General features: G+C 44.3%; 2 protein-coding genes across 3 annotated transcripts in view; one reads left to right on the top strand and one right to left on the bottom strand.

The window, feature by feature from the left end:
• LOC122410782 (telomerase reverse transcriptase-like) overlaps positions 1 to 13569 on the bottom strand; it is a 100827-nt gene that overhangs the window by 32161 nt on the left and 55097 nt on the right. The window lies entirely within an intron of this gene.
• Positions 1545 to 13569, top strand: part of Phlpp (PH domain leucine-rich repeat protein phosphatase) — a 74324-nt gene continuing 62299 nt past the window's right edge. Inside the window, exons 1-2 of the mRNA XM_043419259.1 lie at positions 1545 to 1673; positions 5054 to 7186. Of these exons, the coding sequence (XP_043275194.1) occupies positions 5099 to 7186 (2088 nt within the window). The 5' untranslated portion in view covers positions 1545 to 1673; positions 5054 to 5098. The remainder of the gene's footprint in view (positions 1674 to 5053; positions 7187 to 13569) is intronic.

Genomic DNA, 13569 nt, shown 5'->3' with positions numbered 1-13569 from the left:
ACGAGTGTTTCGTAATTACCGAGCAATTTCTTCCATCGCTTTTGTTTCGATTTGAAAAACTCCCTTGAGGGAGGACGTTAACATTGGGAGGGATTCTGAGTGAAAGGAAAATCGTTTCGGCGAAATAACACGGTGCGAATCGCATCTTCAAGCTCGAACACTTCGAGCTGCAACGCGCTCACTTATCGAGCCATCGATCCCCGTGTACGATACAATTGCCATGCTTATTATTCGGAGTCAAAAAACTTGATGAAATCGATGGGTTTGTCTGCGAAGAGCCTCTGCAGCTCATCAGCCATGTACTCGCGTCATTAACCGGTGCATCCGTACAGAAAGTGTTCGGTGAGACGGAAGTGCATCCTTCCCCCACTCCGGGACAGCCGAGGGTTCGTGGATCCCGTTTCCCCCGACGCCAACCCCCTCGTATAACTATATCACACTTTCACGTCTCCCTCGAGCTCGTATTCGGCTCAAATGTGTATCACGTTCACCCGCCGTGCACGTTGATAAAACGAGCCTCTCGTTCCCAGAGCGGCCCTTTCTCCTCCATTTCGGGGCCTTTTCCATCCTGCGTAACGCCTGCCCTCGCCATTCCTTTCCGATTTACTCGCAGAGTTTCAAGCCCACAAAAAACTCGATTGTACAGAGTTTCTAGTTATTCATTCTCAAGATATTGGGCGGACTTTCTTCCTCGACGCCATTCTCACGACCGAAGAATCTTCGAGGGAACAAATATCCTCGTCCTCCGGTCCAGGAGTCTGGGGAACCCACACGCAGGTGAAGATCCAACCGGCTGACGAAAAGACTCACTTTTACCGTCTCGTCTTCATCGTCTGTTTCATCCACTCTTTGCCACTATTGGTCGCATGCTTTCCTCCACTTTGCCACCTTGCGACGCGAAGTTTATCAAATGCGCGGGTCCCCACGTCCAACAGAGAAATACGCTCGAGCGAAAGAGCAGAGCAGGGAACGCAGGAAGCTCTTTCTCTCTTTTCCACTCGTCTCGCTTCCACGTCTCTCCCTTTTTTTATTTCACTCTCTCTTTCTCTCTCCCTCGTGGACGAGCTCAGCCAACAGGTAGAAGGAAGAGCACAGGTGGCAAGTCTCATATTCTCTCGACCAACTGTCCGCCTCGGGTGTCCATGTGTTTGTTACTTTTACTAGCACGGGCGTGTTGCTCGGGAACGAGGACTTGGACAGCCAGTCGGCTCACGGTGATGGATAACGCGCGTGGCTCTCACGTGTGCGAAAATACTCGACGAGCCATCGAGCTTCATGCAACTTGTCCTTCGATTCTTTTCTCTCGCGCGATTCGCTTGGATAGTTTTCCAAAAATAATTCTTCACAAAAAGTTTCATTTGAAATCGCCTCCCCAGTTTCGTGTTTTTGTTTTTTCTTTCTACGCTGTTGCAGTCGCTTCTTCGCGACTGTGACCTTTCAAATCGTCTCTAAAACGAATGCACGGTGCCAGTGATTAGTGCCAGGGTAAAAGTTTTCCGGCCCCATTTATCGTGACGCAGTTGATCAAAGTTTGTTCAACGAAACTCTGTCAAATGATTTGAGTGCGTTTTACAGTGAGATGCGAGTGGTCGTTTGTGAATTTGCCGGTACGATGTTGCATTCCAGAAAGGATTTAAGCAATGGATAATTGAGCAGAAGAGACGCGAAAAAAGGTTAGTGTTCGCAAGTACAAACAGCGACTTTGAGAGCGTGGTCAAGGTCTAGAAAATAGAACACTCTCAATTACAACTTTTCACGAATACCAAAGTATCGAAACTATACTGATTAACATAAAAACTTAATACGGAGCAGGGGACCACGAAAGGAATGAAAACGAGACGTTTTTCAACAATTGCCAAGTAGGCTGCGACCGTTTCAACATACCGTACAAGTTTTCACCTACATTTTTTCGTCCCTCATAAAATGCCTGTATTTATATATAAAACTTATAGTTTGACGTCTTAGTGACGCTCGACCGCGATTCGTTCGAGCGAATATATCGCGATGAAAGCTCGAGCTCACGTCGCACACTCCTCATAAAATCTACTCTGCATCCCTCATGCTCCAACGAAGTTCCAAATGCTATTCCTACTTATGGAAATTCTATTTATTTACGTGTTTCCGTGTAACGTCGCTCGAGAGTGGAGCACATTAGTGCACTACCTTCAGAACTTCGCGATCGGAGTACTCATCGTATATTTTAGGTTCCAGTTGCAGTTGCGAAGAGTTCTTTAATGACTGGGCACATTTATCGTCACGTTCCTCGCGCACTCTTTTCGCAACGCCTCCATACGCATGCGTGCGAGGTAAAGTTGTGTCTTGGTAGCAGAATCCGAGCAAAATTTTATATATCGCGATTTCCGAATGCATTTTTTTACTGCTCAAAACGAAAGTGCCGATTGGACCATTTGATTATTCCGAATTCAATGAACTTACGTTTTTCGTATAAATTTTGTGAAAATTGCCGACATTTTTTGGGTTCTTTTTGTACGAGCGACCGTCGATCGACGTTCAAAGCGATGCTGATTATTTTCGAGTCGAATGAGTCCACGAACCAGCGTACAGGATTCTTCGAGTCATTTCTTATAGATCGATTAGAACTGAATTCGAACAAAAGCTCGTACCTGCATGGGAACTCGTTGAAAAATGAGAAAATCTGAAGAAAGTAATATGCGCATAGACATAAAAGATCTTGAAGAATGAACCGCGGCATTTCCGGCGAAGGATTTCCGCAATTCAGCATCGTTATAAATTTGCCGATCGTTACTGTTGCGCTCTCGTCGAGCTCGGCCTTGAGCCTTTCACGACTCTACTTTCATTCTCTTTCTGTAACATCTCGAATACGAACGTCGTCTCATTTTTTTTCTTCTCACAATAAATATTCAGATGAAATGTATCACTGCAGATGTATACGTTTGCGGAACGTTTCTCTTGTTGCTCTACCGAAAAGATTGCATTTAATGAATAACTTTTCGACGAAGCAGAACACGCACAATTGATACTGCTGAAATCATTTTCTCCGCAATCTTCCTTCAATGAGTATCTTCGTTTCAAAGAATAAAGAATACCATTGAACTCAATTCTGTGATCGAAAGAAACCTAAATACATATTTCTTTTATTATTATTATTTTTTTAATTCTATCGTTGTAGCAATTCGTTGACTCAAATATTAAAGAACTTTTAATTTCTCACAAGGTTCTGCACGAAGGAAAATACTTGAAGGGAAACGAGATAAGACTCGCGTCGAGTCATCAAGTCAGAAACATAAGCGAAAAATGTATTTCTTGTTTGGCATTTTATTCGGAAAATGGGAAAAAAATTGGTGAGAATGGGATTAGAAAAAAAAGGCCGCAGAAGTCGGGAATGTTGGGCGTATGTAGATTTTCCGTATCGTGACAAACGACAGAACGTGACTGCAGACGATCGAGAAAAATGATTTTGGAAGAGAACGTATGTGAAAACGTGGCAGAGTGAAAAAAAAGTACATGATACATGCGGAACATGCAGATGCAGACTCTGACCAGGGGGAGGGAAGGTAAATTTCGAAAAAATCGAGTTTCCGGGTCACGTCGCGTTCGTTCGCCATCCATCCATCGGACGAGATCCCCCCACGGATAGCATTGAAATTTATCGCTTCATTCGTGATATTTATATCGACGGGACGTGTAACGACGCGGATATAGGAGTATGACACCCCCAAATACTCCTTCCCAACTTCCAATTTTGCATTCCTACGCTAGCAGCGGACTCGAGACTTCTTCCTTCCAATCTACTTTTTTCCTCACAAACAAAAACATTCCCCAGCGATTTTGAGCTTGTGGTCTCGCCGCAGTCACGTTCCAAAGTTAATCCTCCGGTCAATGTTCGCCAACTCGCGGATATAACTCCCCCAATAATCTAATAATCGTGGTTGTTACATCTCGGAGGAATCTGAAATCAAACTTTCGAGCACCAGCATGCACGATATCGAGTTTAAAGTCCTGAAATAACCGCTATATTTATAGCGCTATATTTCCCAAAATTAGGGATCAAATACTCATTTATTTTTGGAAAACTTCAAAGCATCTGTGAACATCGATCGCAAGGGAATAATCTACGGTAAAGTGTTCGGAGAATCCGGGTCAAAATTTACTTTTCCACGTGCCCAATCAAGAATAGCGAATCCTTTTAAAACTTTGCTGGCAATTACACACACCAGTGCGGTCTTCATATATTCTCGAATATTTTTCGAATCCTGGAAATATGAGGCTTCGGCAAGCCACAATTACTTCGAGGAGTCCGCGGATCCTCGAACCTAAGATGATGAAATGTCGAGTGACTCAATTTGTAAAATCATAAATTAATGCTCATGGTCTTGCGCTGCTGGCGCGAAGAAAATTAGTACCGCGAAATTCTATTTTGCCATTCCAAAGAAACTTTGCATTTGAGCGAGATCTCCTTTTGACTTGTTTCCATTAATATCTCGGATATTGAAATAATGTTGAATAATATAATGTTGGAACGAATGGGACGAAGATGAGATTGAGAGAATGTTACTTCATTGAAATTTCCTCAAGAACGAATGCTCATTCTCGAATTTTCCGGCGTATCTTTCGCGTCTCTTGCCTTTCTATTTTCTTTCTTTCTCTCGTTCGGTGAAGCGAGAAATACGGGATTCCATGCGTGTCGCCTTCGCGATTCTCCAACGCTCCTTTATAATGTTTTCACTGTTGCTAAATAAATATATACATATATGCGCGGTACAGCAGCGCGTATATGCTGGAGGAAGTTTGGTGGAGGGGATTTGGAGGAATAAGATTCTTGGATTAAGCAGCGTACGACAACGGAATAGGAATTTTTTGCTGCGTGAATCGATCGTCTTTGCCCAACACTTCTCGACGGCTGTCTCATTTCGCACTCTGAATTCGCAAATGCTGCGGAATCTAGAATATTTTTAAACGTTAGACGTTCGAGTAAATTCGTGAAATTCGGTGTTTCATTTCTCATTGTCGTCTGAGCTCAGCGTACAATGAACTTGACTTTGCTGAAGCAAATTTTGCCTTTTGTCCGCAGTTCGGCTTCGCTATCGAGGAAGAAGATCGGAATTTGACAACAGCAATGGTGATAACGGGGACAATGAACCCACCGATGTTTCCAAGCGTTCCTTCGAAACTGCGAAGATCGAGACGATTGTCATCGACCCGAGGGCTCGTGAAATCGTCCGGGCTTGAAAATTATCCGAGCAAATCGTCATCTCGGTACAACGAGGACAAAGAGAGAAGCGACGGGAGTCGCTCGCGCAACGAGAAAATAGGGGAAACGACTATAAATTGGGAGCTGAATGAGAGAATAAGTCTGAGCAGTGGTTCGAGTACCGGGATCGAAATTAGGCCAGACGCGAAGCGGGGAATCGGTTTCAGCGATCGAGAAAAAGCTGATAAATCATCGGAAACTTGGAAGATTTCGCCGAAGCTCGCTCGAGCGAATCCGAGCCATTTAAAATCGAGGGAAAAGTTGGAAAACAGTTCGAAACGAGTTTTGGAATTGATGAACGTTTCGGGATTCAACGCTGGCGAGAAACAATCGAAAATTGCAACAACGAGAAGCCTCAACGTCGACGTATTCTGCGAACGCTCCAAGGACAAAGGGAACGTAATAAAAAGCGATTCGAAATACGAGATCGGGGTGCCGGGGGAATGCACCATGCTGAGAAAAAAAAAGTCTCGCCCTCCGAGTCAAATAACGAGCAAGACGTCAAAGACGCGTTTGACCAACGATCGCAACGACCTGACCGGCACGAGTGCCAGAAGACGATGGGACGTGTCCAAAGACAAGTCCGACAAGAGCAACGATTCGATTACGAAGAGACTGGAACTCATCCACGAACTGAACCAGAAGATTCTCGCAAACTACGAGAGATTTCAGCACAAATCTAAGCGACCTTGTGGAAAAATCTCGACGAGCGAGTCCAAGGGGAGTCCGAAGTGCAGTCTGAGAAAAAAAGACGGCGGAAAAGCGCGATCGGTGCTGTCCGATTTGAAGGGAGCTTGCGACAACAAGGAGCACATTTATTCGGAGATAAGATCGAAGAAAAAAAGCAAATCGTCCAAATCGACGCACCGGGATGTCCACCAGTCCGAGCGAGTGGTCCAAGGGACGTGTAAAACCGCAGAAAAATCAGGCAAGACGGATGCCACAAAGGATTTTCACTTGGGCGATCGAGTCATCCGCTCGACTCAAGAGAGGCTGGAAAGCTTTCAGAATAAGTCCAAGTCCAGTGTATCCCGGGCACTGAGAAACTTGGGCGGAGGTTCAGCATCGTCAAAGCCAGCGAAGAAGCCTCCGGGCAGCAACTCCAACTCCAACTTTAGTCTCGCGGTTAAGCCAGAATTTCACGATGAAGCGAAAATTCCCGCGGGAGTACAAGGCGAAACGCCAATTAAGGCGCTTTGCTCCAAGTTCGAAGAGACTGGTAGCTCCGCCGTGGAAATGAGTCGAGAGATATTTTCCACGCGTCGAAATAATCGAAGCAAAAATGACGATTCCCAGAGGTCGCGAGTCCTCGCGGACTCGAGAAAGCCGAGAGGCGAAGCGACTCTCTGCTTGGAAAATTCCAAGTTGTATCCAGAGTCCAGGTACTTCGATGCTGCTCCGACGACAACTGTGCACGTTGAAGAAATGAGGGAGATAGAAAGTCCATCGAATAAGGATGATACGACGTGCGCCGAGGGTAGCTCGGTGTCTGAGAAGCCTGAAGAACCGAAGCCCCAGAAAGTAACGAGTTTCCGAAGTGAAAATATTGTTAATCGGATCGAATTTATGGAGTCCCGAAGACAAGAAATCCTCGAGAAAGAGATCCTCGACAATCTGAACGAGACCATCGGTAGATTCGACAATGAGACGGAGCTGGATGAGCTCGATCCCGGTGACGACGGTACCGAGAGCTTCAGTACGGATTCGATTCAAAGCACGAGCCCATCCAAGACGAAGAATGGTACGACCGTTAATGCCGAGAACACGTGTCACCAGGAAACATTTAATTCCTCGTGGGACTCCGGAGTCGGGATCGATGTTGGAACTGGAAACGGCTGGGTCAGAATACACACGGGAATTGAGAGCAGCCTTGTCTATCTCACGCTCGATACCACTGCAAAGGACGTCTGCAGAGACATGCTCCTCGGAGAGGAATTGTCTATTTTCATTCAGGTAAACGAAAATTAACAAACCTTACTTTGTTCCCTCGACCAAACGATTTTCATGAAAATTGATAATCCAATACGACTCCGGCACTCGATAATCCGAAACGGCGAATCCAAGATGATGAATGAAAAATTGTAGAAAATTATCGAAACTCGTTCCTCCAAGAATTCATTTCCTGCGAGATGAAGATGAAATTTCCCGACGACACGTTTGTGTTTCTCTCTTAGAGCGCTACCCGAAACTAACGACGTGGAGAAAATCTAGTTTCACTTTTCCTTTTTTCTCGGAACTTCACCTCCACCGTTTCCGTCATTTTTAATTTTGAAAATCGAATGTCGAATTCGTCATCGGCGACCCCGAAAACTTCTGAGTACAAAGTTTTAGAAAAATGAATAAATATTTGGAATTTCAAAATCTGACCTCACGCTCGTGATCAGCGACCCCAGATGCCCATTTTCAATGGAATTGGTCCAAATTAAACCTCTGAGGTAATTTTTTGTAGAATGTTGTGACTGAAAAGATGTTTATGCTTTTCTCCAAGATTCCAAATAAATCTGATCAATTAGACCTTCTATTGGAGTAGCATTTAAAAGTTTCATCGCGAGTATGAAATTCAGATTACTCCGATCCTGAGATTATGCATGTAAATCCAATAGAACTCTCTCGCTATTATCCACAATTGAATTTATTTAACGAACTTGAATTAATCAGGCGAACCAAATCTCGTGCATTTATTCTCATGTGGCACGAGACATTTCTCATTATTAATGTATCGCTTGCACAACAATGCGGAGCGTATTCACGAATGTGGAGTAATTAGGAGTCTGGAAAAGGGGTACCAAGGCACAGCACTAAGTAGGAATTCACTTCACCCGAATAAATCTCCACTTGGAATCAACTATTACTGTATACGTATTTTCGGATCATTGGCTCCCAGGATAATTGCTTTATTCCCTCGAGATTTGACCAGATTCCAGGTATTCGTCGAATGGAAATTGAGCATTTTTACAAAAAAATTTTAATTAGCGGAGTTTCCGTGAAAAATGTAAATTTGTGCAAAAAATCGACTCGGTGTGTCTCGGAACAAAGTTATACCGACATTCGGTAGAAGTTGCTCGGTGAAAAAAACCGGATGAAAATAAAGCAAAGTTTTTGTGTGTGGATTCAGCGACGTTTAAATGACACAGGAGGGATCGAAGCGAACTTTCGAAAAAGTCCAAGTTGCGATTCTCCACGTGAGCGTACAAATGAGTGCGCGTGTTTTTCTTCCCAATTTTCTACCTTCGAAGTTGAGTCGATGCAGCGGGACTCGATCGAGCCAATCGAAGGCAACAACGATACTTTAGTATGGGCCATTCCACGCTGAAATCGAGAGTTTTTCGAAATTCGTTGCGTCACGTTCGATCCGTCGGAGGCAGAGAACGATTGACGAATTTTTCTCGATCGTCTCTGCGAAAAAGTCTTGAAAGAAAATTCATCGATGGATCGAGTGCGAGAGACGTTTTCCACTGATCGAGGTCGAGCGTAGTAACCCCCACGAATAAATCTACTGCTGCAAACCCATGAAAGTAAGAAACGGAAAGAGGGTGAGAGGGGAAAGGGAGAGAAGCGGCGGTTACCTTTAACCCGATTATCAAAATATAGAAGAAAAAGCAGGATAGAAAAAGGAGTAAAGAACGAAGAGAGATCTCTGGGCGGATTACGTAAAAGAAAATTCGCAAGCATCTCCTTAGGGATGCTGGGAAAAAGTTGGTCTCGGATAAACGTGCGTACGAGAGAGGATGCTCGGATGGGAGAGACAGAGAGACAAGGGATCGAGGAAAATGATGGAGAAGAGAAAAATAAAAGTGTAAAGAAAAGTGCAGAGGTTGAAAAAATGAACAAACAGAAAACACTTACGATTCTCCGGGTTAAAGTGAGCAAGAAAATAAAAAACAAATCGGCCAAGTCAACAATTTTTTTATACGGAATTTCTCCCGAGGCCAAAGTCAGCGATATACGCGACGTCGACTTGTGGCGAATCTCCGAAAAGCGTGCGTTTGGCTCTCGAATCTACATGTCGAGGCGCTCCGTTTACTCTCGTTTTTTTTCTTCATTTTATATAAACAATGCGAAATCTCATCTCTTTCTTCTGATCCCATTCTGCCCACTCGTGAATCGTTCTCATTATTTCTCCAATATATACTTTCTCCAAGCCCTCGCGATACACCGATTTTGCATTGACGAGAATCGTGAAAACCCTCGGGATCGTGGGCATCGAGGCTGAGAAAGCATCTTCGAAAGGGGCACTCGAAAATACGGAACGTCAAGAAAGAAAATAAATTTTTCTCCTCTTTTCCCCAGAATCAAAGGATTTCGTTCTCCGCATTTCGCTTGCCGCCACCGCGACGATTCGCAAGTTTCCTTAAGAAACTCGGGCAAATATAAGCGAGCGATTCCCGCTCGGACTCGCCGCACAAACGTTTCGCTCATTGACTGATTAATGCAGCCGTTTGAAACTTCCTGTAGGAAGCGAACTGATTGACTCTTGCGAGTGGGTTTGAAAGGGAAATTATTCATTCTGCGAAGCTAGAGATGAAAAATTGGTCTTTGATACGAAAATTTATGGTAACGAGAGCAGCGAGAGAGAGAGAGAGCGAGCATTTATTGAACGATCGTATGAAATCCACCGGAGATACTTTGCATGAAAAGTAAAAGCGATCGAATACGGTTGCCTGAATTAAAAGGGATTGAAAAGATGATCAAAAATGTGATAAAGAGGAGGAGGAGGAGGGTCGAGGAACGAACGCAGCGAAGCGTCATTTCCACCAGCCTTTTCCTGCACATACTTTGCGACAGCTCGATCAAGCTTTTCCATATCGTACCCGGGGGATGTCAAAGAGGGACTATGGAATCGGCTTCCAATTGTTTCTGTGTAAAATGGACTCGGAGGGCGGGGGAAAGGGACGGAAAGATAGACGGAGAGGAAGCGAGAAACGGAACGATTTTCTGGGTCAAGTGAAGCGTGACAAGCGAGTGATTAATCAAAGAGTCTCGTTCGAAAGGATTTTCAAAAATGTATCAACTCTTCCGCTGCGAAGGTTGGAACAGCGCGATTGACGTTTACATTTTTATTTATTAATATATCTACCGGCGAAGATGGTGAATGATCGAAGGCTCCTCGAAAATGGGATTCGAAGGAGAAGAGGGTAAAAAAAGTGTAAAGCGAGAATCGTATGAAGGAAGAAAAAGAAAGCTTCAAGAATGATGCCATTCAAAAAGCTCGATTCAAAGCCTCGTCAGATTCCTCAATCGATCTCGTCGCCATCGTCAATCTTCTCACACTCCATTTTTCTCTGAAGTGGTGCTAGCGGTGGGACGATTCGGGGATCATCCCGTCCCTTGAGATTACATATCGAAACCATCTCACAAAGATATTTCGAAGCTTTTGAACAGTGAAAATCAGCGAGGGGGAGAATGGAAAAATGAGAGAGAGAGAGAGAGAGAGAGAACGAGGGACGATAAAAAGGATGAGAGACGAAGAAACAGATCTTGAAAACTGCTTTGGGACCAGGATCAGAAAAGTCTCGAAAAAAAAATCAATGGACGATCGCGTGGATAAAGACGAAAACGTTTTCTGTGCCAATTGAGATAACTCGAAAAACAGTAATCACATGATTTTCGAAGCAGCCAGCACAAAACGTTTCACTCGATTATTTCTTGACACGAATTCTGAATTCACTTAATTATTCCAAGCTCGCAAATTGAATGAAAAAAAAAACCCCACCTCGAGCTCGTTCATACTCTGCTTCAATATTTCAGAGCGAATACAAAGTTTTCTCAAATAAAAAATGAATAAGCGTATAACAGAATCACGAGCTCGTTCGCTCGATTTGAGATCCCGAAAAGAGCGTTATTAGAAGTTCCTTTTTGGCGTGTGCGGCCCGACAGCCGCAGCAACAACAGAAACGTATACGCGCGGTGTAAATAGCCGAGAGCAAACCACCTGCCTTTACCGGGCGTGTTTTCGTTGCGTGACAGGTGCATCGTGAAAAGTTCCAGTCGACTTTCTGACCGCATGCACGCTGTAACCCATGCAACGCGTCTCTTTGACGCCGACACGTGCTCCAGAGCTGCACGTAAAACATTAAAGCCTCTCGAGTTAGCTGGGAAAAGAGGGAAAAGCTGCGAAGAGAACGTTAACCGTTTGAAACACGGCGCACAGATCTCCAGCGCGCCTCGTAACTGCGCCTTTTTTCAAACTTTTTCCAACGGACTAAGATAATCGAATTGATGCCAGGGGTCACCAGGATCCCAAAGTCCAGGAGTCTATAGACACCTGGCATTTATATTTTATTCGATATTTAATTCGTTTATAGAACCACAACAACGAAATTTCATTGAGATCGGAGCATTGGATTCGCAGCTATGGATTGCTTAAAAACTATTAATCCGATCCATACAAAATTTATACCACTTATTTATTATAACAATAGCTAGAAAAAAAAATTGTAGCAAAAAACCGAAAATTTAACACCTCGAAAAGTGAATGTTTGGTTAAAACTGCGTCGCCGTTTTTTTTTTATATCAACATTTTTACAAATCCTTCCTCCAGGCCCAAAAGTGGAATAAATTTCGTACGGATTTTGAGAAATTTTTTGATGAAATAAGTTGTACAAGTACACGAACGTATGTACTAACGAATGTCGTTCACAGTTTTTCAATAAACATTTATTTTCTTGTCGAAAAAAAAATCAAGAAAATGACGTTCTTTCGTCCGCTGCAAGTGCACAAATGGCCTTGAAAAATCAACAATTTCAGCAGATTCTAAAGGATCGGAGAAATAAGGGCGAGCGCTCACGAAACAGAAAAGCAATAAACGAATATTTTACAGACTTCAAATCCACCGTACAACCGCTGCTGCAACAATTATCTCGAAATTTGCTCGCAGTACATATTCGTCTGTCACCGGAATGGCAGCGCAGCACACGAGGAGACGAGCTCTGGTGACACAAAATGCGCTGAAAATGCGGGGAAAAAAGGAAGGGAGGAATTCGTGTGGATACAGAAGCGCGTGCAGTGACGTTCCGTGAAATTGCAGTTGCTCTCTTTCTCGTGAACGGCGTCGAGGTGGTATTGACATTCTTGCGGCGAAACAAATGCGTCTGCGAGCGGAGGGTTGAGCCCTCCCCGCCCCAACTCCTCTCACTCGGCTCTCATTCTTCTCGTAACCAGCAGAATGCACTTTCCGGAGAAGGCGTTCCGTCATCTCAGCCAAATGCACCGTTTCCCGGTGCATTTCGCTGTGATTCTGGCAGAATGCGAGTGTCAGTTTCGGCATCGAACCGTGTGCGCCGCACGGAGACTCTCCAAATCCGAGTTCTCCGACGAAATTAACGTTTCGAGGGGCACCAAATCCATGAAAATAATCAAAACGTCGATCCCCAACTCTGACCATTTCTCTCCCGATTCCTCACACTTTTCGTCCTAATGGCCAAACATTATTGGAACTCCGGCGCCTCTCGGTCCACCGATGCGACAACAATACTGTCCGTCCAACGTCAAATTACGATTCTCTTGTCATAGATTCATCCAGAGAATAGTTTGCTTCCACGATTTCTGCACTTCACCCTCGGCGATATGACACTTCATTCCAGCATTTGTGTCCTCACAAACCTCGCTTCACTAACCCACGCTCAAAGAGTCTCAAACAGTCGAAAAAACAATTTCTACTCGTCAGCAGTTCAGAATAGCAAATGCTGCGTCGCGGGTGAAGCGATGAAGCGTCAGACTCAGCGAACTGCAGCTTGTTTCGTGTGTCTGATTAAACAGCTTCATAACGAGGATGGATCGCCCGCGCATGTATTATTGAGCGAACCGACTATTTAGATGGCCAATAGACTAGAAGTTCCTCGACAAAATTGTCTACGTTCGTGAGGGAATTGGGACATTCTATTTAAAAAATAATAGCACGAAGAAAAAAAATAGTTGGCATTGTTGAGCGACTTCCAAAAGTGGATAATAAGCCGGGAGTTTATAATTATTGCGTTCGTAAGACGAGAGACTTGGCCGGACTGAAGGGAAACTGCTCGAGCGAAGTCATGCACGTTTTAGTCGACAATGCCAGTAACTAATGCACGAGCCTTGCCTCGATATCACTTTCGGATGTTTTCATTTTTTCCTCATTCTTTTTCCCAATGGGAGAGCTCTTCGGGCCTCGCCTCGCATTTGTCAGCGTAGCCCTTCAAACTCAATCTCGTGGCAATGCGAAGGCTCACCGGTGAAACGACCAAACAGTTAACCGAAAAGTAGGTCAAACGCGAGTAAATTTGGCTCGGTGACTGCTCTTTCGAGTCCTGTACCAAGTGTGGTTAAGCCTAATTGGATATTTTTAAGCTCTCTTCCATAAA

This window comes from Venturia canescens, chromosome 5 (genome assembly GCF_019457755.1).
Source record: "Venturia canescens isolate UGA chromosome 5, ASM1945775v1, whole genome shotgun sequence".
Classification (NCBI taxonomy): Eukaryota; Metazoa; Arthropoda; class Insecta; order Hymenoptera; family Ichneumonidae; genus Venturia; species Venturia canescens.
Note: the sequence above shows the minus strand (reverse complement) of the source record. Positions and strands in the feature narration are given on the sequence as shown.